The 24,229-nt window shown below is 40.5% G+C and overlaps 4 protein-coding genes across 4 annotated transcripts; 3 read left to right on the top strand and 1 right to left on the bottom strand.

Annotated features, from left to right (window-relative positions):
* Positions 1-379: 379 nt before the first annotated feature.
* J4E85_011700 (uncharacterized protein) lies at positions 380-2,935 on the top strand (the record flags this gene model as incomplete). Its single annotated transcript, XM_051475901.1, has 1 exon — positions 380-2,935. One exon carries the CDS (start codon positions 380-382, stop codon positions 2,933-2,935), a length of 2,556 nt encoding a protein of 851 aa, XP_051320282.1.
* Positions 2,936-6,032: 3,097 nt separating this feature from the next.
* Positions 6,033-7,563, top strand: J4E85_011699 (uncharacterized protein; the record flags this gene model as incomplete). Its single annotated transcript, XM_051475900.1, has 3 exons — positions 6,033-6,182; positions 6,233-7,078; positions 7,138-7,563. The coding sequence occupies 3 exons, from the start codon at positions 6,033-6,035 to the stop codon at positions 7,561-7,563; spliced, it is 1,422 nt and encodes a 473-aa protein (XP_051320281.1).
* Positions 7,564-10,415: 2,852 nt separating this feature from the next.
* J4E85_011698 (uncharacterized protein) lies at positions 10,416-11,001 on the top strand (the record flags this gene model as incomplete). The annotated part of the gene is made up of 2 exons (XM_051475899.1): positions 10,416-10,877; positions 10,936-11,001. 2 exons carry the CDS (start codon positions 10,416-10,418, stop codon positions 10,999-11,001), a joined length of 528 nt encoding a protein of 175 aa, XP_051320280.1.
* Positions 11,002-11,262: 261 nt separating this feature from the next.
* On the bottom strand, positions 11,263-12,904 carry J4E85_011697 (uncharacterized protein; the record flags this gene model as incomplete). The annotated part of the gene is made up of 3 exons (XM_051475898.1): positions 11,263-11,611; positions 11,658-12,669; positions 12,718-12,904. The coding sequence occupies 3 exons, from the start codon at positions 12,902-12,904 to the stop codon at positions 11,263-11,265; spliced, it is 1,548 nt and encodes a 515-aa protein (XP_051320279.1).
* Positions 12,905-24,229: the final 11,325 nt, after the last annotated feature.

The raw sequence follows: 24,229 nt of genomic DNA, 5'->3' as shown, positions 1-24,229 counted from the left end.
AAGGGGCCGATAGCTAATATTGAAAAGTGGACACTATCCACGATCTCCATGCTGGTGTTTCTATTTCCTGTCCACATACAGGGCACATTGGGCAACCTGACCGTGCTATACGAAGTGCGCATGAACATCGACATGTCCCGAAAGCTTCCAGATAACGCTACGGGCTTGGTGTTTGTCCAGATATAATGGTCATCATGGCTGCGATGCCAGACACGCATCCCCCTCACGCTCGCTTTTGACAATGGGAAAGATCGCTTGCGCCATCGCGGCCCTTGTTCTGGGCGCGCAAGTTGCTGTTTCAACGCCAATCCATCCTCGACTCCAAACGAATGCGATTGTACAACGAGCTGAAAATGACACGCCGGTGGCAGGCGGCATCATGCCCGGTGCCTACATTGTCGAGTTCGCGGATGACAATGAGACACCGGAGTCATTCTATGCGTCTCTTGCAGCTAGCGGCGTACAGGTTGAACCTCGCATGGACCTGAGCTTCCGTTTCTTCAAAGGTGTCTCGTTCCAAGTCAAGAGGTCGAGCTCGAACTCGACTGGTGGTGACTTTCTGCGTCAGATGAAGGCTCAGCCTCAGGTCGAAAACATATGGCCAACGCGCATCACCACGCGTTCGGGCGAGGAGAGTGTTGCAGCCCCATCCCAGCAGAAGCACACCAAGCGGCAAACCACCTCCGAGCGTACCTTCTCTCCTCATGTCATGACCCAGGTCGATAAGCTGCACGCAGAGGGCGTAACAGGCAAGGGTTTCCGCGTCGCTATCGTTGACAGCGGCCTCGACTACACCCACCCAGCACTCGGCGGATGCTTTGGTCCGGGCTGTCTGGTAGAAGCGGGGTACGATTTCATCGGCGACAACTACATACCAGGCAAGACAGACCCTGAGCCAGATGACGACCCCATGGATAATTGCGGTGGACATGGTACCCACGTTGCGGGCACCATTGCCGCTCAGCTCGAAGGCAACGAGTATGGCTTCACGGGCTCTGCTCCCGGAGCAAAGCTAGGCGCATACAGGATGTGGGGCTGCACATCGACTTCCACGAACGAGATCGAGCTGATGGCATTTGCTCGTGCTGTCGAGGATGGCGCAGACATCATCTCGTACTCTAACGGCGACGAGTCAGGCTGGGCGCAGGATGTACGTGCTGTCATCATCTCCCGCATTGTCGACTCCGGCATTCCTGTTGTGATATCTGAAGGCAACGGCGGAGGCCAGGGCATGTTTTACGCTTCTACACCGGCAACGGGATACAGCGTCATGGGTACGGGAGCAGTGTCCAATACGAAATTTCCCACGTTCCTCGAGCGAGGCTCCTACACGACTGGTGCCAATGCTACCAGCAACGGCACGACCGACTTCGGCTTCTTGATGGGTGTACCCGAATTTGCTGCCGACACGACACTCCAGCTATGGTCTGCTGCCGATGTAGATGATGCTTGCAAGCCGTTGCCAGATGACACGCCAGATCTGAGCCAGCGCATCGTGCTTCTGGAGTTCAAGGATGCAAGAGCAACCCAGTGCTATCCGCAAGATCAGGGCGCGAATCTCGCCGCAAAGGGTGCACGATTCATGGTCTACTATGAGCGCAGCAACCTCACGATGCGTGACGAGCCATACGTCTACGCCGACGGGATCGAAGGAGTAGTCAAGGCTGTTCCATACGTTGCTGAGCGTTGGCTTTCCCTCCTCTCGCAGGGCAGCACCGTTTCCGTCACAATCCCCGCGAATGGAACCCAAACGCACCTCGAAGAGCTTGAGAACAACGAGACCGGCGCATATGTCGCGGGTGAGCTGAGTAGCTGGGGCCCAAGTTGGGAGCTGAGCATGACGCCACAGATTGTATCACCCGGAGAGAACATCCTCAGCACGTATCCGACGGCTTTGGGTAGCTACCGCGTCATGACTGGTACCAGCATGGCAACGCCGCTGGTCGCAGGTGTCTACGCCATGCTTGGTGAAGTATACGGCAAGTTGGAACCAGAGCGCCTTCGCAGGATCCTCACACACACGTCCAAGCCACTTGCATGGCACGACGGTACGAAGGCATACCCCGACATCCTCGCTCCAGTCGCCCAGCAAGGCGCCGGGCTGATTCAAGCGTGGAACGCTGCCCACACCACTCTTGAGCTCGATGTCGACAGTCTCATGCTGAACGACACGGAACACTTTGTCGGCACCCGAACCTTCAGTATCAAGAACACTGGCTCCACCGACAAGGTCCTCGACTTGGGCCACCGCAAAGCCGTCACAGTGTACACTTTCCAACCCAACGTCCCCGACCTACGTACAGGCGTATTCCCCAACCCTGCCGTTGAGTCATGGGCCACTGTCTCCTTCTCCCCCTCCCGCATCAACGTCCCCGCTGGCCAGTCCGCCAAGGTCACCGTCGACATCACACCACCCGCAGGTGTCAACGCAACCCTACTCCCCGTATACAGCGGCTTCCTCAGCATCGGCGACAAGCTCCACCTGCCCTACCTGGGCGTCGTCGGAAACATGCGCGACGTGCCCATCGCAACGGCCGACAAAGTCTACCTCGCGCAAGGCTACTCGCCCGCGCCTGCGAACGTATCCTACACCATCCCTAGACCAGACCCCGAGAACCCGCCACTGACCGACCGCGGTGACATGCAAAACACACCGAATGTATACGTTGGCACGTTAGTAGGCTCGTCGTTGGTGCGCGTCGAGGTGGTGCAGGAAGACAAGGTGTTGGGTGCGTTGGCTGGATTTCCGCAGACGTATGTTGCGAGAGGGGAGGTGCGCGCGTACTTTAATGGGTTGATGGCGGATGGGACGGTGCTTGATGAGGGGGCGTATAAGATGAAGGTTAGTGCGCTGCGCATATTTGGTAATGAGGAAAGTGAGGAGGATTGGGATGTTTTTGAGTCAGTTAGTTTCGCGGTGAAGTACGCTGCGTAGTAGCTTTGCGACGTGGGTTCAAACTGAATTGATACGTTCTGAGAATGTCTTCATTTCGCTCCTTCTACTTTGGTCAGCCTTGAACATGCACGATAGTTTGCAAAGTCCTGTCGCGTGGTCAGTTTCAAGGACAGCGGCTCCGATGATGTACACTGTATCCTTCCTTCAGGTAGCGATATCATAGGCGTGTGGATGCGGGCTCTTGCTCGCCCGCCGTGCAGATAGACTATTTCCAGCGCGGTAACGCCATGCGCGACTTTTTCTGGAATATTACGCCACGGCCCGAAGCCATACCCACGGCGCCGCAACACCGCGCTCAAGCGACTCACGAACGGCTTGTATCGCTCCGGAACTTTCCTTCTCCGCAACTCACCCGGCGTCGAAACGCGCTACATCGACCACTGCCGGCGGTATCACGTCATCCTCTGCGACAACGACTGGCTCAACGCACGCAAAGCTTTAGTGCCCTCCACCCGGAAGGCATACCAACGCGCATCCTCTCCCCGCATCCTGTTCGACCCCACAAACTCTATCCGATGTCCCAGCAGCGGGAATCGCGAGCGTGGACAACGGCCTAGTCTCCGCTCCTCAGCCTCCTTCGCGCGATCTGGTACAAGCCGGCGTCAGTCTTGGCGTAAGGGTCGTGCAATTCTGACATTGAAGGGCTACGAGGTGCGATACATTGTGATCAGCGGAACCAAGGCCGTTGGAAGGAGCGCACGGCGGAGCAGCGGAGGGACACGATGCGCAATCGCATAGCGAGCACGTATGACGTCGAAGCGGATTAGTGATGGCGCCTTGGGGACGCATGTCATGTCAGGCCCACTGGGGCTTCGCACGCTGCCGAGCACGCTACCACACGTCTTACCTAACGACAACAGCTGCCCCAGATTGAGGCTCTGCGCTACCATCCGTACCTTGCAAATGTTACCTAACGACAATGCCTTTCCCCAGACTGCCGCTCCGCATCCTCCGAAGTCTTTACATAACAGCAAATCTGCCCCAGATCGCGTCCGCAGCACTGGGTCAGCCCTGGTGTCAGCTTGCTTCCGGAGTGCTGCAACTTGGCTTCCAGAAGCCGTGCTTTCACCGGAGTGGTTGCGTAGCTGCTTGTCCTTTGGCTCGGGAAGGTAGTCGAGTGCGGAGGAGGCCCGTTCTCCACGTGCTTCCTTCCCGAGTATTCCTCCGATACCCTTACACAATATAATCTTAATCATCTTAACGTTGCTGTCTTAATAGATTATTTTATTTTAATCTTAATAAGTTCTATTTAATATTTATTAAGAAGTAAAAAGTTATAATAACTTAGTATAGTTATAATTCTAATATAGTTATTTATATATACTATAGTATATACTTAGATCTAAAAATTTTAGTGTCTTATAAGTAAAATAGCTACTTAGTAAAAAGTATAATAAAATAAATCTTCTATATAGTAGAGAGCTTTATTTAATATATATAAAAATAAATACTAGCTCTAAAACTCTACGCGCAATATTAATCTAGCGCGTAGTACTTATAAGAACTATAATAACGCTAATTTATATTAGTATAGATTTTACTTATAACTTTTATTATACCTAGCGTATTAGAGAGTATAACGTAGAAACTAGGCTTAATAATACTTAGAGGCTTCTACTATATACATAGAATAAAGTATATATAAAAGTATAGCTTATAGAAAAGTAACTTTATAAGTATATTTATACTATACTTCTAGAAATAGATAGCTAATAAAAGAGTAAACTATATAGCTTTCTTAGCGTAAATAGAAAAAAAGATTTAGGCACTTTTTACACTCTACTAGAAGATTAATAAAATTAAAGATCTTATACTAAAAGAGGCCTAGTTTATCTTATAGTTAGAGTTATAAGAAGATAATTAAGTAATTATAGAGAGCCTTAAGTTTAAAGATAATATCTTTACTTTATATAATAGCTTTATTACGCATTACTAAGGCGGATATTAGAAGGATACGACGTTAGTTCTATTATATTATTTATTATTATTTTCCTCTAATACCCTTATATCGAGCGCGTGTGCTCAGACATATATCTCCAAGTTGCGCAAGTCTCTCCGCGTCTTGGACGCCCATCGCAATAGATTCCTGGAGTTTGATACGACCATGTATCAGCTTGCGGCATTGCGATATAGCATTTCAGGTACTATACCAGCACACGACCATCTCGGGACTGTTGCGGTTTGGTTCATGGTGTAGCGATACAGGGTCGCATGACAGCCCTGATGATCTGGATGCTCAAACTACACCTGTAGCGTGCCTGTGTACCATTGCAACCTGTTCACTAATGCGCCACTTCCACGCGACTCCGACCTCCTCTATATGCGCATGCTATCTCTGCAATCTCTTCGCGCACCCACGCATATCATCGATATTGACACAATTCATTCGAAAACGCGACAAGAATGACGCATTCTCGTTATTTCGCTATCTCGGAAAGCATTGTTGAACAGATCTCAGCGGACCCTCGTCCCACAACGTAGGCCCAGAAATCCACAAAAGATAAGCGTCTATTTCACTTGGTCCGAAGTGCTTCGGCCCTGTTCCGGTCCTGGCGCGCGTGCTTGTCGTCGCGCGCAGCAGTGGTGGGCGGCCTTGTCGCGAAGCTTGCCCACGCCACCTGGAAAGCCACGACCGATTGCGCTCCCCCAGAGTGCTCTCGAACGCGCTCAACATGCAGTGCGCGGGCGCTTGACACTGGTGACATTCGACGATGCAAAAAATGGAGTCATTTTACCGGGTTGGGCCTAGGTCGGCAAAACCTCGCTGTACCTGCACACATTTTTTTCGCGGCTTAGTGCGGCTCCAGGCCAGGTCGCCTCGGTCTTTCGCGGCTCCACGCCTCTCACGCCAACGTGAAGCATCAACCACCAGTGTCCACTACCGCGAAACGACCCACGTACCTGGGGAAACAATGCGCGCGCGGCGACCTCCACATCGTTCCTGGGTCTGTGCCAGCCGATGTCGGTCGGGCCGACGATTCTTGCATATGTAAATGGCAGACGGTCGCCCTTGGAGGCACGTCTCATTCTCGTGCGCCATCTCCTCTTGATACCCAGGAACACTCATCAGGGCGACATGGGCTTCTCCAACGACAAGATCAGCGACGACAAGATGGGCAACGATCTCGAATACGGCGCCCAGCTCAAGCCTGAGGACACCAACCCAACGGGTCAGACCGATGCCGTCTTTGGCGAAATCGTCGAGGGAGGACCCAACTACCGCAGCGTGTGTTTCCGTACCATGATTCTTACCCAACGTATACTGATACCTTGCAGGTCAGCTGGTGGGGATCCTCCGTCATCATGATGAAGACTCAGATCGGTCTCGGTGTCCTATCAATCCCCGCTGCATTCGATGCTCTGGGCCTCATTCCGGGTATTATCTCGCTGCTCGCCATCGGATTGATCACCCTGTGGTCTGGATACATGGTTGGTACATTCAAGATGCGTCACCCCGAGGTGTACGGTATCGAGGATGTAGGACAGAAGCTCTTTGGGCGCACAGGCCGCGAGGTGCTCGGTCTTGCGTTCGCTTTACTGTGGACGTGCGTTGCTGGCTCCGGTATGCTGGGTATCTCCATCGGCTTGAACTCGTTGTCTGAACACGGCACCTGTACCGCTGTCTTCGTGGCGGTGGCCGCCTTCGTGGGCTTCGCTATTGCTTCGATCAAGACCTTAGGCAAGCTCTCCTGGATTGCGTGGGTTGGTCTTGTTGGCATCATGTCGGCTATCATCACCCTCACCGTCTCAGTCAGTCTTCAGGATCGCCCCTCTGCGGCGCCTCAGTTCGGCCCCTGGGAGTCTGACTTTGAGCTCTTCAAATCGCCTACCTTTGCTGAGGCATCGGCTGCTCTTTCCAGCATTGTCTTTGCGTTCTGCGGTATCCCTGCGTACTTCAACGTCGTGTCCGAGATGAAGGACCAGAAGGACTACTTCAAGGCTCTGTCGCTGTGCCAGTTTGTCATGACCTCGATTTACGTCGCCATCGGCATCGTCGTCTACTACTACTGCGGATCGTACGTCGCTTCGCCTGCGCTGGGATCCGCCGGTGTCTTGATGAAGAAGGTGTGCTACGGTCTTGCGCTTCCGGGTCTGCTCGCCTCCGTCGTCCTGGTCACTCATGTAAGTTCCTCATTCCTCTTCCGTTTACTCCTTGCAGACAGTATGCTGACCTCAAACAGCTCGTCGCCAAGTACTTCTTCATCCGCACCCTTCGCGGAACCAAGCATCTCAGCCACCCCACCACCAAGCACTGGATCACCTGGTTCGGTTTCACCGCCGCCGTCTCCCTAACCGCCTACGTCATCGCATCCGCAATCCCCGTCTTCGGCGGTCTCGTCTCGCTTGTCGGCGCACTCTTCGGCACGCTCATGAGCTTCCAGCCCATGGGCTGCATGTGGCTCTACGACAACTGGCACCGGTCCAACCGCGACTGGAGGTGGAAGGGTATGGTCGCATGGTCCGTCTTCGTCATTGTGTCTGGCACATTCCTCCTCATTGGCGGTACTTATGGTTCCATTGCCGGCATTATCGACTCATACAACAAGGATGGCGGAACCAAGGCTTGGACTTGCGCGGATAACTCCAACTCCAGCGGTGGTCACTAAGCGTGGCTGTTTGTTGGAAGGAGCGTCATGATTGCATGGTCGCTCCAGTCTTGTTCTTTAGCGTTGCATATGCACGATTCGAATGTATATATCATACCCTGGCTCAATATAAGCCGTATCTGAAGATTTGAGTTCATTGACTTTGCAAAACTGTTGCCTTGAGTCGTTTGTTAATACCTTCTCTTTCGAACGAAAGGTAAAAGTCGAAACCGGCGACTGCTTCTGGGGGACACCGCCATCATGCGCCGCGGTAGTCGCCCAAGCAACGTTCGATTGACAGCACATCGCCACCTGGGGAATTCTCATGTGCGTGGAATCTAGTCTCGGGGCGTGGGCGGCATTCGCGTCGATGCGGTTGCAGTGTCTTGGGCGTCGAAAAAAAAGTTGTTGATGTTGTCCTTGGTAACGGGGTCGATCGTAGAAGGAACGGGGCGCAGAGTTGACGACTGGCTTCAGCAGACTGGATGTAGGAAGGTAGATGTAAAGGCTTGAGACTGAGAGCGAAACAATGCATGGAGAAGCTGGAAGGAGAGACGCGGAGCTTGATAACGTGCGCAATTACATAGAAGACTAGATCGCGGTGTGCGCAAACCACATGGCGACAGCACAACAACCTACCTGATCCTACTAAATGCCTTGAAGCCAGATACTTATCCTCCTTCTCCGGGTGCAACGGCAACGGGCTTCTTATCTACGCGCGCTTTTGCGCCCTACGCCCTCACACGCCCTACATGTACTCCGCGTCCCACGCCTTTCCCGCAGGAGATCCCCGCGGAAAAGTGGGTCCCACACACCGACTTCGCACCACGGCACCTTCCCTTTCGTTCACCATGTCTGGAGAGACCTTCCCGTTTCGGTCGCGCTTTCCATGGCCCTTATCTGAAGGCACATTATTGTTCGTCGTGACTTTCCTTGGATTGCCGAGATATCCATGGATGGGTGAGGCACGTGGTGACTATGCGATGGGGGTTTGTTCACGCTGCGGGCTGCTTCACAGCGTGCGTGCGACCCGGGGAGCAGCGATACCAGAGGATGCGGCAGCAGCAAGATTATCGTTCCAGGCCACGATCCGGCTGCAGCTGGTTATCTCGCTGCTAGCACACGTGTCCACGTGGTAGCGCGTTGAGTTGCGGGACCGGAGCCTCCCAAGGTCGTCGCGACTGGCCTCACTACCGCCTTCCCTACCAGACACGACCTTGCTTCAGCATCTGTCAACGTCTTTGTCTGGGCGACGGGCATCGTTCCGCGCATCGCGCCAGTTGCGCAACGGCGGACGCATCTACACATCAAGAGGTGTTTGGATGCCCTAAACGAGAAGCACATCCCCCCGACACTCGCTGAAGACCTGGGTGCTGGAGCGCACGCTCGACGACAGCCCGCCAGGCCAAGTCCAATGTCCTGATCGCACCCAAGATATCGTCTATCCCTCGCCCAGCGCAGGTGCTGCTGACATAACAACTTCATCTCCCCATTCGAGACTCCCCTAGTCGCACGCGCGCTCGCAGTCCTCAGACCACATCCCTAAGACAACGAAGACAGTCACCCTTCTTAGCTTAATTTCGTCGCGCTGTATCGGACAGTTTGAGGTCCATGTGGAAGCTTTACACGAGAGTATGTCGCTGACTTCCAGGTAAGGTGCAGCATGTGTTTCTCAAAACGCCCAAGACACGCTCGTCACAGGATCGCTACTACCTAAGTAAGTGGGACCAGCGCTGTGCAAAACAGAACGACTGTACAGCATGACATTATGACAAACCTGGGGCGACTACCAAGTTGCCCAGAATTCAAAGAAGATGGTCAAAAAGCGCTTGCATGAACGCAGCGAAATCCTTCCAAGAGGTGCATTTCGCCGGGGCGGCGCTGCACTGGCTGCGCCGTGATGATAGTGTTCCGACGGTGTTCAATGCAGCTGGATAGCATTAGCCAAGTCCGCAGCTGGCAGAACTCGGTGTATTGCACAAAGGCTCGGCATCTTGCCGACATCCGAACTTGAGAAACGGCTTGTTCTTAAAAGGTGGAATAATCAGGTGTTCTCGGGTTCCCCTACCGATAATCCTGGCTCTAAGCTGAGTCGCAACGATGGGAAGGAATGCCAAGACGACTGCGACGTTCTCGCAGTGATGCATCTCACAGCGTTCTGTCCGTGTTCGCGGTCGTCATTGGCCAAAAGGCTGTGCTGAGCCTGACTGCTGCCTTGCTGAAACCATGTGTAACAGGGAAGTCGGCCCTACGTATGTTACAAAATCGAGTCGGCCCTACAGATGGACCATGCCAAGAAGTCCAGAAAGAGGCGCACGCACACCGAAGCTTCGATTCATGATTGGTACCTTTGACAGACGCCACTACGGGTAGCATGACAGCCGCGGGCACTTTTACCCCGTTACGGGCGTGGTCGTGACCCTCTGTGGCTTAGACTGAGGCTGAACGACATGGTGACATCGGCAGTACCCGTTTCATGGGCATGAAACGGGCACTAGCAAGTCACGAGATTGTTCCTCGCGACTCATCCCTTCATCTCGTTGCCTCCGCTTGCATAACCCCGAATACCTCGAGATGTCTACTCTGCCAAGAGAATGCACCTGGGGAGAGGTTTTGAAGATGTGACGTGCAGGGTACACCAGGGGCCACTACGTCCTCGGACCGACTGAAAGCTCGACTTCGCGATATAGTGCGAGAAAACGGTGACAGCACTCAGATCAGGGTGAAGGATTCGAGAGGTACATAAGGCGAGGTCCAGTCGTTCACATATCCATCATCTACTCAACTCACATCGCCTTCACTTCTTTACTTCTTCTTCTCAACACTCCACTTCACTTCATTCACTTCAAGTCCGTGACTTTCCAACACTCAACATGCCTTCTTTCACCACCATCGTCGCCGCTCTTGCCGGCTGCTCTGCTATCGTCAACGGCGCCGCCGTCCCTACTCCTGAGGCCCGTGAGAACAGCCTCAGCAAGCGCGAGCCAGTCCTCGCAACCATTCTCGTCGCGGCTGGTACCGCAGCTGTCAGCGCTGTCGTCACCAAGGCCGTCGACGCGACTGCCAAGTTCATTGGCGACGTCCAGAACTTCGATGAAGCTCGCGAGGCCTTCACGCAGCAAACCACCAAGGAGATGATGGCCAACAACCCCGACCCTGCCCGCTTCCAAGCCGCCGCCTGCTACAACCAGGGCTTCTCGGTCGCTGACCCCGCCAACATCGACGGCCAGAACTCTGTCAAGTTCGAGCTTGGCCTTCTCAACACCGACTACGAGTGCATGTACATTGCCGCTCCCAACCAGTTCTTCACTGAGGGCGACGGTGGATTCATTAACGTAAGTTCTGATTACACCTGGAAGCTCATGACAACTTCGACTAACAACATAACTAAAGCTTGCATTCGAGCACACCGACCGCTGCACTTTTGACGAGGCTACCGCCGATCTTACCTGCGTCTAAGCGACAGTGTTTCTAGAGGAGGATGTTGGTTGGCGAAGTTGAAGGGGAAGAATTGGGGGGCGAATTCTTGAAAAGGTTGAATGTGGAGCATGAACATGGCCGTTGATCGACGTATACAAAGCAACGTTCTCTTCTTTGTCTAATAGTAAATTAGATCTTTGTGCTCCCACACTCTCTTGTTCATGCACGTACTCATTGATGAGCGTACTCCTGGTCAAAGAAGCAGTCATTAAGACACTCCACATCTCTTGTAAGGAATCCCTAGTCTACGACATACTTTCCGAATGCTTTCGTGGGCACCTTTCGTTCAAACATGAGATCCAACTCTTCGTAAGTTCTGCCTTTCATTTCAGGAACACGGAAATAACACCAAATCAGACATGGGATGCTGAGCCCACCGAAGAAGAACCCAAGCTTGCCACCCAAATCGGCTGCGTCTGGGTTGATCAAGTACGGAATTGCGACGGTCATGATGATGCCGACAAGAGCCTGAGCAGCGGTGGCGACGGCGACAGTCTTCGAGCGCACCCTCGTCGCGCTGACTTCGCAGAAGATGGCAAAAGCCACGGGTCCGACGCTCCAGTTGTAGACAGAGTTCCACACCAAGAGCCTGGAAAGTTAGCGCAAGATTCAATGTCAGCATGATGCGCACTCACAATGAAGACTTCGCCCACGTCGCTCCTGTCGTAGGTACGAGGTCAAGTATACCCACAAGAAACATGAGGACCGTGAGGATTGTGAGCCCAACACCGAACAGCGTTCTTCTCCCGAACTTTTGCATCAAGTACCATGACAACAGCACACTGACCCAACCGATAGCCATGAACCCAATGCCCATGTTGAACGCTTGCGCGGTCTCGAGACCAGCGAGAGTGAAGAAGTACGTTCCGTAGTTGATGAGATACACACCACATAGAACCTGGGTAGAATACACCCCAATCGCAATCTCCGTTCGGCGCCAATTGACCTTCTTGAAGACGTCGGCATAGCTACTACCCGCTTCCATGTCGTTCTCCAGTCTATCCGTTTCCACGATCTGTGCGAGCACAGCCTTGACGTTGACCTTGGCGCTCGTGAGCCGGCGAAGAGACTTCTCGGCGTCTTCGAGCCGATTTTGACGCACCAGCCACCATGGACTTTCCGGAGCAAAGAACATTCCTGGGAGGATCACCAAGACCCAGAACCATTGCGTTGCGAACGGAATCGAATACGCCCAGTGGGACTGAAGATGCTGAGTCGCAGCCGCAACTCCGTTTCCAAGCAGCTGGCCGGTGACGAAACAAAGGTTGACGTAAGAGGTCGAGACACTGCGCATGGCCAAGGGTGATACTTCCGATGCGTAGACAGGTGCGATCACAACAAAAGTGCCCAGCACCAGCCCAGCAAGAAGCTCTCCAGCAAGAAGAACTTGAAGCGAGCGAGCGAAGAATTGGATAAACACCAGGCCCGCGACAGCGATGACGCATGCATTGAACGTCCTCTTGCGCCCGTACCATTCCAACGGATAACCCGCGGCCAACGCGCCGACGACCTGGCCGATCGGGTTGCCCATCCCGAGTCCCGTCTGCCATGCAGCGGAGATGATGTACCCGTCCCCGAAAGCATAGCCGAAGTCTTTCTGGAAAGCAGGTACTGCGTACAAGTTGCCGAGAAGCTGGGGATCGAATGCTGCTCGCTTGTAAGTCACAGTTCAAACGTTGGCGGACGTCCTCGTACATAGCATAATTACACCCAGGCTGAAGTAGAACGACCATCCTATTGCCTTGGGATAGAGTGACAGGGCCTCCCGAAAGGTGAGCGCATGCTCCTGTTCGACCACTTCGCGGACTTCTTCTGCGGCGATCGAAAGCTTCGGTGCCATAGTCGCGCTCGGTTCGTCTAGGGTTTTCGTCGCGGTGGCCATGTTTGGCGTTAAGGTGTTTGCACCGGGTTCAACCAACAACGTGAATGCACAAGATGCAGAAGCTTGTGGAGCCAAGCGCCTTACTGAGCTTATATCGACATCTCTACCGGTGGCACTGATACGCGCTTATCAGTGACCCGGGGTTCTGCTGCCGATGCGGGGTTGTGAACGGGAATCGGTCCGCTTCTGGCTGAGATACGACGCTGTCCATTCTCTTTGCGGTTTGGACGTGAGCCAGAGTTACATTTGTTTGTATGATAGCCGGGATGAGCTGCGGTAACGAGGTGGCCTCGCCCTCGATTGTGAGCCGGCAAGGCTCGTAGGACGCGCGACTAGCATGCTTCGGCCTCGCTATCGCCCTCCAGGGCTCGCTATCGCATCAACGCCAGTGGGACACAATCTTATCATCGAAGCGCTGCGATAGCGCGACCTCGCCTCACAGCGCCCTCTCATGTGTCTGCGCGATGTGGTGTGGGGTGTGGAGATGGCGGAATGCGTGGAGGAACGAGGAAGTGGCGTGGAAGCGGACAGCGATTATGAGCGCGAGGAAGCGCGAAGACGACGGGCAGTAGGATGTGTGAAACGCGTGGTTCGCTGCGGATGCCGGTGCAGGTGGAGGCGTCCGAGTGCGTGATGGTTCGGAGGGACTGGTGCTGGACCCTGGCGGCGCCTCGCTGCACCGCTGGCGGGGCACGATCTGCGGCGCGTACTGCAGCGTCCTGAACGACGCACCTCCTTCAGTCCTTCGGCTCTCAGCCCGCAGCTCAGCTTTCAGCCGTTCCGCCAACCTAGAGATACGACCGTCGCCCACAATGGACACCGACTGTACACCACTTCAACGGTGACTAGTCCCCGGACACTTTCCAACCCGACTTCCCGCCCCACTGCAAAACACCATAATCGCGTAGACCCCCGCGACGCAGCACAGCAGCGAGCCCAACTCGCTCGACAACACCAGCCTCTGCCCACTGTCGCGCAACGGCGGCGGTGTGCGCGGCCTGTCAACGCTGTACATGTTAAAAGACCTCACAACCCAACTAAACAACCAACGCCGCCATGCTGCTGGTCTTCACAACGTAAAGTCGTTCGAGATATTCACTCCTGTTAGCGACACTAGTACAGGCGGCTAGGTGGAGAAGTGCAAAGCTGCGAGACTCTATTGCTAGACCAGGCTAAGAGCTATTATGCTCGGTCGGCTAGAGACAGACCGTAGACGAATGCATCGCATTGTACAGCAATCTAGTAGAGGCTATGTTCGAGAATAGGCCTTGCTAGCTTTCTTCTAGTTAGCATAATAAGGTAAAGACGCAGTTCGACTTAGCGAAGCTAAAAGGTACTGTTAATAAAGTAATATCTAAGATATATAGGTTCTTAATAAACGCCTTAAATAATAGTAAGACTTATAGATACTATACGTAAGTAAACTATATAACTAGAGCGTACTATACTAAATAAATATAAGTTTTATCTATATAATAGTAAAGAAGAAGACTAGTATTATTACTCTACTTATAGAGTAATATATACTTAACTTATACTAAATAAAAGTATAGCTACTAATTAGTAAATTAGAAGTAATTATCTAATTAGCTATAAAATATAATTATAGTAAGTATTACTATAATTATAGTATATTAGTATTTTAGTATATTAGCTTACTAATAATATTAAGTTTTAGAATATAAACTCTAAATTCTAAGAAATATAGTACGTACACTTTAATACTAGACTTAATATTCTTTTATACTTAGACTAGAAGAATAAGTATCTAAGAATATAAAGTTTAAAAGAATATACTACTTAGAAGAATATAAAGTTTATAAAGATATAAAGTTCTTATAAAAATATAGAGTTTTTATAATATATAAACTATATACTAGATTTTAATTTTAGTATATAATTAGGTTAAAATATCTCTAATTAATTTCTATAACAAAGTATAGTTTACTTAATATTACTTTATTATATATATATAAGGTAATAAAATAGAAGATTTTAGAAGAACTTAGAAAAGTTCTCTATATTCTCTTATATAATAGATATATAATATTATCTAGATATTATAATATAAAATTATCTATAAATAGTATATAATAAAGCTTTCTATATACCTCTAAGTTAGTTAATTTATAAACTTAGAACTCTAATATTATTATCTAATTTATCTCTACTTTTAATAATTCTATTTACTAGCTTCTATATACTTCTAATATATAATAGTATAAAAAGTAGATTATAGCTATCTACTTTATTATCTATTAATATCTCTAATACTAACTAGTCTAGTAGTAGATCTTCTAATATATACGCTATATATAGAGGCTTAACTACTAATATAGTATTTTATATAGTTAAATTATATACTACTAGTATTTTAACCTACTAATTAAATTAAGTAATAGTTAGGCTAGTCTTAATATACGTGTTATTAACTAGTTATTATAGAAATAATATAAATATATCTATTCTAAATCTTATCTTAAGTAGATACTACTATTTCTTTATATTTAACTTCTTTCTAAACTCTTACTAATTTTCTTTATTAGTTTTCTTTATTACTAGATATCTATTTATAAACTTATATAATTAGGTAAATAGAGATTTCTTTATAACTATAGTATATCTATAATCTCTTCTATCTATAAATATTACTCTACTTTATACTAGAGCTTAGAGATACTTATACTCTATAGTTAATACTACTATTATCTATTAATATTATATTTTACTAGTAATTCTAATAGCGTAACTATATCTAGTAGAAACTATTAGATAATTAAATTAAGTAGTATTTTTATCTATAAAGCTAGACTTAGTATAAAGAATAGATATTCTTTATAATAAAACTAAGTAGTTCTCTAGCTAGATATCTAGTATATCTATACTTAAATATAACTATAAACTAGCTATATTATCTAACTCTAGAAGTTAGTTAATTTTATTAGTAAATAAATATTTTCTTTAGCTATATTAGGTGCGCTAGTACTTTAATAGCGTTTTCTATTCTTATATATACTTAGCTATTATAACTACTACTATCTTTATAATTATATTATCTATAACTTTAATACTAGCGCTAGGTAAATATTATATAAATAACTAATATTACTACTTATTAGAATTAACTATAATATTATTATCTTACGCTATTAAAAGCTTTTACATACTTACTATAGTATATACTATTACTTTCTTTAGTTACTTTTTTATTCTTCTATTAACTTTTCTAGTAGTTATTTTCTTTTCTCTATACTTTCTCTTACTACTTATATTACTATTATATATTTTATCTACGTTATTCTTATTTTTATTTATATTAGATATTTTATCTACTAGTATATTATACACTTAGCTTATAAACTATAGTACTTTTTTTTTATTAACTTTATAATAGATCTACTATAATACTATATCTAGTAAAGTAGTAATAAATACTTTATAGTTCTAGAAATATATATCTAGTAACGTATATAATATATCTATCTATAATCTTATTTAGTATATACTATCTAATAATACTTTTATATTCTTATTATTTTTAACTATACTAGATATTAAGTATAGAGTCTTTTATATTATATTAAAGATAATAGTATATTATAGTACTTTATATTACGTATTAGCTAACTATACGCGTATCTTAGCGCTTTTCTATTTTAGTATTAGCTATAGGCTAAAATCTTTATATTAATACTTAACTAAAAATATCTATCTCTACTATTAGCTTCTATTATAAAGTAATCTAAATATATTATTACTAACTATAAAAACTATATCTTTATTTATATACTTTACTTCTATACTTTTTTATCTAGTAAGATTTTATTATATTTTAATAAAAAGTATTATAGAAAGATAAACTCTTAAAAGTATTATAATATCTAAGCCTTTATTAATAATCTACTTAACTAGTACTTTTTCTATATAAAGTATAAAAACTTTATTATTTCTTTAATACTAATTAAGTATATTACTAAGCTTAAGCTATATAAGAGTTCTTACTAATATAAGCACTATCTAATAATTATTACTAGTAATAATATATACTATAATATACACTAATACTTCTAAATATTATACTACCTTAATACTCTCTTAAATCTAAGCTAATCTAGTAGAAAGCTCTAGTATAATATCTAAGTTAATATTCTAGTATTATAGTAGTTTTTTAAATCTATCTCTTTCTAATACTACTATCTTAGACTTATATAAAAGTTTTTAGTCTCTATTCTTTATAAGTATATAAACGCTATATTAAGCTATATTAAACTATTTACTATAGAATTTCTATTCTCTACACTATCTACTATCTTACTTAAACTATACTCTTCTACTACTACTACTAATAGCTTTACTATAATACTAATAATAAATAATAAAGTTATATAATACTTATAAGACTAGCTTAGAAATACTTTAAAGTAGGTAGAGAAGACTTAAAAGTAATAGCTTATATCTCTACTAAATATACTCTTTATATAAACTAATCTTTAGATTACTAGTATTAGCTTTATATATATATTTAAGAATTTTAATACTTAGGCTAAAGCTATAGTCTATATTATAGTATCTTTAAGTTATATAAAACTTTATTTAGTCTACTTATATAATATAGTAAAAGGTATAGTTAGTATCTAGTAGAATATTATAGTAGAGTTATTATACTTTATCTATATTTATATTATATAAAAGTCTTATACTAATATTCTATTATTTCTATTTAAGCTTTACTAAGTAAATAATTTCTACTATATACTTTTATTATAAAAGATATTTTTATTTTTCTACTATATTTTTAAACTAAATTAGAAATAACTATTAACTCTAGCTTTTTAACTATACTAAGAGCGTATCTAAAAAGTAATTTTATATTTTCTAAATATAATTAAACTAAGTACTCTAGATACTAAATAATAATATAAATATACTACTTTATCTCTACTTAAGTTTCTCTACTATACTTTCTAGATTAGTTTTATTAAGTAAACTAACTAGTGTAAAGATAGTAAACTTACTTTAACTTACTTAGTTATCTTTTTTATATTATTACTATTAAAGAATAGATTTTTTAAAGTATATAACTTTACTATCTATATATCTAGTATTAAGAAGATATACTAGTTTATAGCTCTATAGAAACTTTAAAATAAGTTTTTACTACTAATCTCTATATCTAAGAAAACTTCTTTACTAATTCTATTTTATATATTATTTACTACTAGTACTACTACTATAGCTAAAGAGGTAGATATTCTTATAAAGAACTTAGATATCTCTCTAGAAAACTCTTATATAACTAAAGAAAAGAATTATACTTCTACTAATTAGTTTTATATGTAGGTCTATAACTATATAATAATAGAGTATTCTACTATAATAGCTTAGCTTATTAACACTACGTATATATTAAGCTACTTCTACTATAGTAAGAACTTAAATACTTTTATTTATTAGAATAGAAATAATATTACTATTTATAAATTATATATAAATTTTACTAAATTTATATATTCTATATATAAAAAGTATAATAAAGTATTTTATATTCTCTATAAGCTTATCTATATTACTAACTATACTAGCCTTCTTTTTATTTCTTAGAATAAGCTTATAAATAATAGTAAGAATATCTTACTAAAGTATAGTATATTTAGCTCTAGTAACGTAAAGCTTTAATCTAGAAAAAACTTTATTATCTAATAGCTTTTAAATAGTATTAGTAAAAACTAGTTTAAAATATTTTAGATTATAAACTTAGATAGCTATATAGAAGTAGAGTATTACTATAACTTAGTATAAAAGTTTTTCTAATATCTTCTTTACTTTATCTACTTTATAAGTAGATAACCTACTTATAGTATAGAGCTACTTAGTGTATAGCTTAAAAATAGTCTAGTTATAGATATAAGAAATATTTTTCTATATAATAAACTTATTATAATTATATCTTAGTATTATAAAAGCTATACTATAAATAAGTTTATAAAGATAATATACTAATTTCTTTCTAAAGAAATTAGTAGTTTTCTTATATAGTATAGCTAGCTAGTATAGCTTTTTTATCTTACTATTTAGTTCTAGCGTTAACTAAACTTATATAACTACTACTTCTATTAAGTAAAAAGCTTACTACTATAGCTAAATAAAGTTAAGAAATAATACGCTTTATTCTAACTTCTTAGTAAAGTAATATATTAGGCTATAAGTTACTAGATTAGTAAAGAGATTAATATTAGTACTATATAGTATCTTATTATTATATTTAGTTATAAGCTTAATAGTAGTAATAGTATACCTAGAAAGCTTACTAGAGAAAATATAGAAGATATTTATAATAAAGTAGAAATAGAATTATAAAAAATATAAGCTAGCTACTCTATTAAGATAGCTAGTATAGTATATACTATTAAAGTTAGTAAAGTATTTAGTTACTAATTTAACTAGCCTAGTAGTTACTTTAATACTTTAACTTACTAGTATTATACTTTTATATTTAACCTAATATCTAAAGTTACTATTACTTCTTAAGTTATACTTAACACTACTACGCTTATAAGATAAATAGAGTAAGAGTCTAACTATATTAGAATTCTAACTTCTATACCTAAAGGCTATAAAAACTAGTTAAAGTGTTTATTCTACACTAGATCTAAAATAGTATAGCGTATAGTAAAAGGCTCTACTCTACTAGTAAAAGGCTTCTAAATTATAGTATTAGACTATATAATAATATTATAATAAGCTATAAAAAAGCTCTAAATAACACTATATAGCGTAAGACTCTAGTAAAAAGCTTCTACGTTCTAGTAAAAGATAGATAGAATATACTAAAAGGCTATACTAAAAGGCTATATTAAAAGACTATATTAGAAAACTACTATATCTAAGTAAAAGGTGTCTAAGGTATAGCTGCGCTGCGTAGTAAAGAACGTAATAGTAACTAATAATCTAATAGTTTACTTAAAAAAGCACTAGTAAAAGACTTATTACGTATAGGTTTTCTTCTATATAATATAGTAAATCTCTTTTCTATCTAAAAAGCTAAGTGTATAACGTTACGTATAGTCTATTCTATTCTAGAGATATATAAGGTAGCTATCTTATATCTATTATCTTTTATCTTAGATAACTTTAGACTTAGATAGCCTAACTTATCTACTTAAATAAAAGCTTAGAGTCTAAGTTAGATCTATTCTACTTCTATAGTCTTATATACTATAATATATTATTACTAGTAATACTAGTCTTATTAGCGTTATCTATCTATATTCTTTAGCTTATAACTTCTATAGTCTATTCTATAGCGCTAGCTTATATAGCGCTCTATTAACTACGCTATACTAGTTCTAATAATAGTACTTATATTATAGCCTATTACTTCTTATCTTCTATATATATTACGTTTTTAAGTCTACTCTATATAGTATATATTACGTGTAACATTATATTATAAGGCACTTTTTATTACGTAGTTATCTTCTTTAGTCTCTATCTATACTTTACTTCTTACCTTTATTACTATTACTAGCTATGTCTATATTATCTACGCTTTTATAATTATCTAAATTACGCACTTCTACTATTTAAAAAGACTATAACCTATTCTCTACTAGCTCTATTAGTAACTCTACTAGATAGTTTTCTAGGTTGCTTTTATAAATTACCTTAAGAAATAGCTACTTAGAAGAGAGTTTCTTCTATATATAGCTTATAAGTAATAGTTCTACTACTTTATAAAGACTACTAATATTATTATTATATTAGATAACTATCTCTATCTAGTTTTCTAGTTTTAGAATTAGCTTTTACTCTATAAATAAATTTAGAATAGATACTTTTAGTAGTAGTGTAAAGATACTAAGACTAAACTTTTACTTTAGTATCTACTAACGCTTTCTATATTCTAAGTACTAGTTCTAGTTATAATACTTAGCTATATACTTAACTTATATTAACTTTTTTTTTATATTACTACTAATCTTATAGAAGAGTTGTTCTCTAGTAACTATTACTACGCCTTACTCTCTTATACTTATAAGCTTTTTTTATCTTCTTAGAATATTTTCTAGCTATTTATATTCTAAGTAAAGAGTAGATATTATCTATTAATACTATATATTACCTATAATTTCTATAGTTTTACTATAACGTATAGTTACTAGTAGCGTATAAAAACTCTATATCTTACTAGTAGATAGCGCTTTCTTAGAACGCCTACTCTCTTACTATAAAAGAATAAGCTTACTAGCCTATAAATTAGAAATAATATCTATTCTCTATATTATTTATAGCTCTACTCTATATACTAAAGCTAGCACTATAGTATTTATAGTTATAAATAGTTATCTTCTACTTCTAGCTACCTCTCTCTATATTTCTAATACTACTTTCTATTTTCTTAAACTTTCTACTATTATAACTACCTTTACGTAGTTTATTATTTTAGCTACTTTACTTACACTAATCTTCTCTAACTATCTTATAAAGTTATAGTACTTAATCTTATAGTCTAAATATATAATCTTATTCTATTATACTACTACTAAGTCTTATATACTAGTAATAGTTTCTACTAGCGTATAGTCTAACTATTCTTTTAATTATTAATTAACTTACTTTATTATTATTTTCTTTCTTATTTACTTTAATAGCTAATCTAACTCTTTTTTATTAGATAAAGTGTCTCTATTTAACTATAGATTATTATAGGTATAGTTAATAAACTATACTAAGCGCTTTTTTATAACGCGCTAATAGAGCTACTATATAGTATTCTCTAGCGTACGCGTAATAAATAACTATATACTCTCTACTATATCTAGAAGAATATAATAGACTATATTATCTAGTTCTATATATTAGTAGATCTTTTATACTACTTTACTTATATCTTTATTCTTCTAGAGCGCGTTAGGTATAATTTCTAGTTCTTTAGTTACTATTACGTAGTTTTTGCTATTCTTATCTTAAACTCTAGAAGCTTTAGATAAAGATAGAGATATAGACTATTTTTATTTAGTATAATATAGTAGTAGGTCTCTTTAGTTTAAATACTACTTTTGTGTATCTATTTAGTCTATAGGTTTAGAAATATATAAAAATAAAAACTCTTTTTAGACTTTTCTTCTTTCTCTATTCTATTTTATCTTAATCTACTACTATATTCTTACCTATATCTATCTATTAGTATATCTTTTCTTAACTATACCTTCTAAATTAATATAACTAATAGGCTTATTATTTACCTAATACACTAGTGTGTTATACTCTCTAAAGCTATTAAAAAGTACTTCTAGAGGTATTATTCTAAGAATATCTAATCTAAGAATTACGCTATTATATAGTAGAAAACACTAGATCTTATCTATATATCTAGCTTTAAGAAAGACTATATAGATTTCTTTTTTATAAAGCTAGATAGCTCTTCTCTTAACTCTATTTAGTATTTCTCTATATATCTAGCACTAGTATATACTATCTATTCTAATTCTACTTATATCTACTCTAAGAAAAGTAGAGACTATAATATAAAAAATTATCTATACTCTTAACACTAGATAAGCTTTAGTGTTAACTCTACTATAGTGTCTAACTTCTAAATAGTTATTTAAGATACTTATACTTAGCGTTACTTCTAGAGTATTCTAAGTAAAGTTAATAGTCTAAATCTATTACGCTACTTTAAGGTTCTCTTCTTTTTCTTATTACGTAAGAATAATACGCGTTAATCTAGTAGTACCTCTAACTCTAGGTTACTTATTACGCCTACTATCTTAGTCTATATTAAACTCTTACTAGATAGAAATAACGCTACTTATTATCTTACTACGTAGTTTATATCTACTAATATATTTATAGAATAGTAGTAAAAGAACTAGCTAAGTACTATACTCTATAGATTTACTATTAAGACTAGCCTCTAGCTTAGTAGTACTAAGTTTCTTAATATACTTTCTATAAGCTAGAATAAAGAACTTACTACTATTACTATCTCTACTAAAAAAAATAAGCTTATACTCTTTTTTCTCTATAATTATACTAAGAGTATAGTATATACGTAGTAGAATACTACTCTACGCGTCTTATAGTATACGTATATTTAGATAATATAGAAAGATATCTATTATATTCTACTCTACCTACTTAAAGTTTACTAGAATCTTTCTATATTATATATATTACTACTATAAAAAATTTTTATATTCTTTTTCTACACTCTTATTAATAGCTAGCTTTATTCTTTATAACTTACTATACGCTCTAATTAGTAAAAGGCTTAGAATAGTATTATTACTATATTACGTAACTACTATAGTATCTACTCTATAGTATATATAAACTATACGTATACTACGCTAGATACTATAGAGAACCTCTATTATTACTTCTAGCTATCTTTTATTACGTAGATATATATTAGTAATAAATTTAAGTCTTCTCTTATTATTATAACTAGCTTTCTTATTCTCTCTAAAAAGAAGTATATCTTATATAAGGTCTATAACTTTACTATAGACGTTATAGCTCTTAAGAAGATAGTCTAACTTATAAGTATTTAATATTTTTATAAATATTTTACTTAGCCTACTTTAAATATAATATAGGCCTTACTTAATAACGCTATAATAAAGAAAAAGGCGCTTAAGTTTATTAATAAGTCTACCTCTTCTAAAGTATATTATACTAATATAAAAGAAATAAATTATACCTTAGTTATATTATTCTAGTAGTAGATATAGAATTACTTTATAATAGAGTTTAATACTCTAATAGACGCGCTTATCTACACTACGCGTATTCTAAGTAACTTCTATTATAGTAATAACTTAGATACCTTTATTAGTTAGAATAGTAAAGAGGTTACACTAAAAGAGTTCTACACTATACTTAATTTCTTTAGTAATATAGTTTATAATATAGAGGTTAAAGCGTCTACTCTTTTATACTAATTAGCCTCTATACTAATATTAGACTAACTACTATCTATACTCTAAAAGTAGCTTATAGAGAATTCTAGAAATAAAATAGTAAGCTATAGCCTTTTTTCTTATAAGTCTACACTACTTAAAGTAGAAGCTAACTTTATTAAAAACTAGTACTTAGCTACTATATAATAGAGCTAGAAAGTACTTATTATAAACTTTATTAACTTTTATTAAATTAAGTAGTACTATAACCTTACCTAACGCTTTCTTAACCTACTTCTTAGCCTAGTCTATTTTACTAGTAGATAACTAGTATAAGATACTAAACTTCTTAGTATTTACTATAAAAATCTATCTAATAGTATACTTTATAATATATTTCTCTATAATAGTTTTATTA

The sequence above is a fragment of the Alternaria conjuncta genome (genome assembly GCF_024043145.1).
Source record: "Alternaria conjuncta strain BMP 0040 chromosome Unknown scaffold_42, whole genome shotgun sequence".
In the NCBI taxonomy this organism is placed as follows: domain Eukaryota; kingdom Fungi; phylum Ascomycota; class Dothideomycetes; order Pleosporales; family Pleosporaceae; genus Alternaria; species Alternaria conjuncta.
This window is presented reverse-complemented; position numbering and strand designations above follow the sequence as displayed.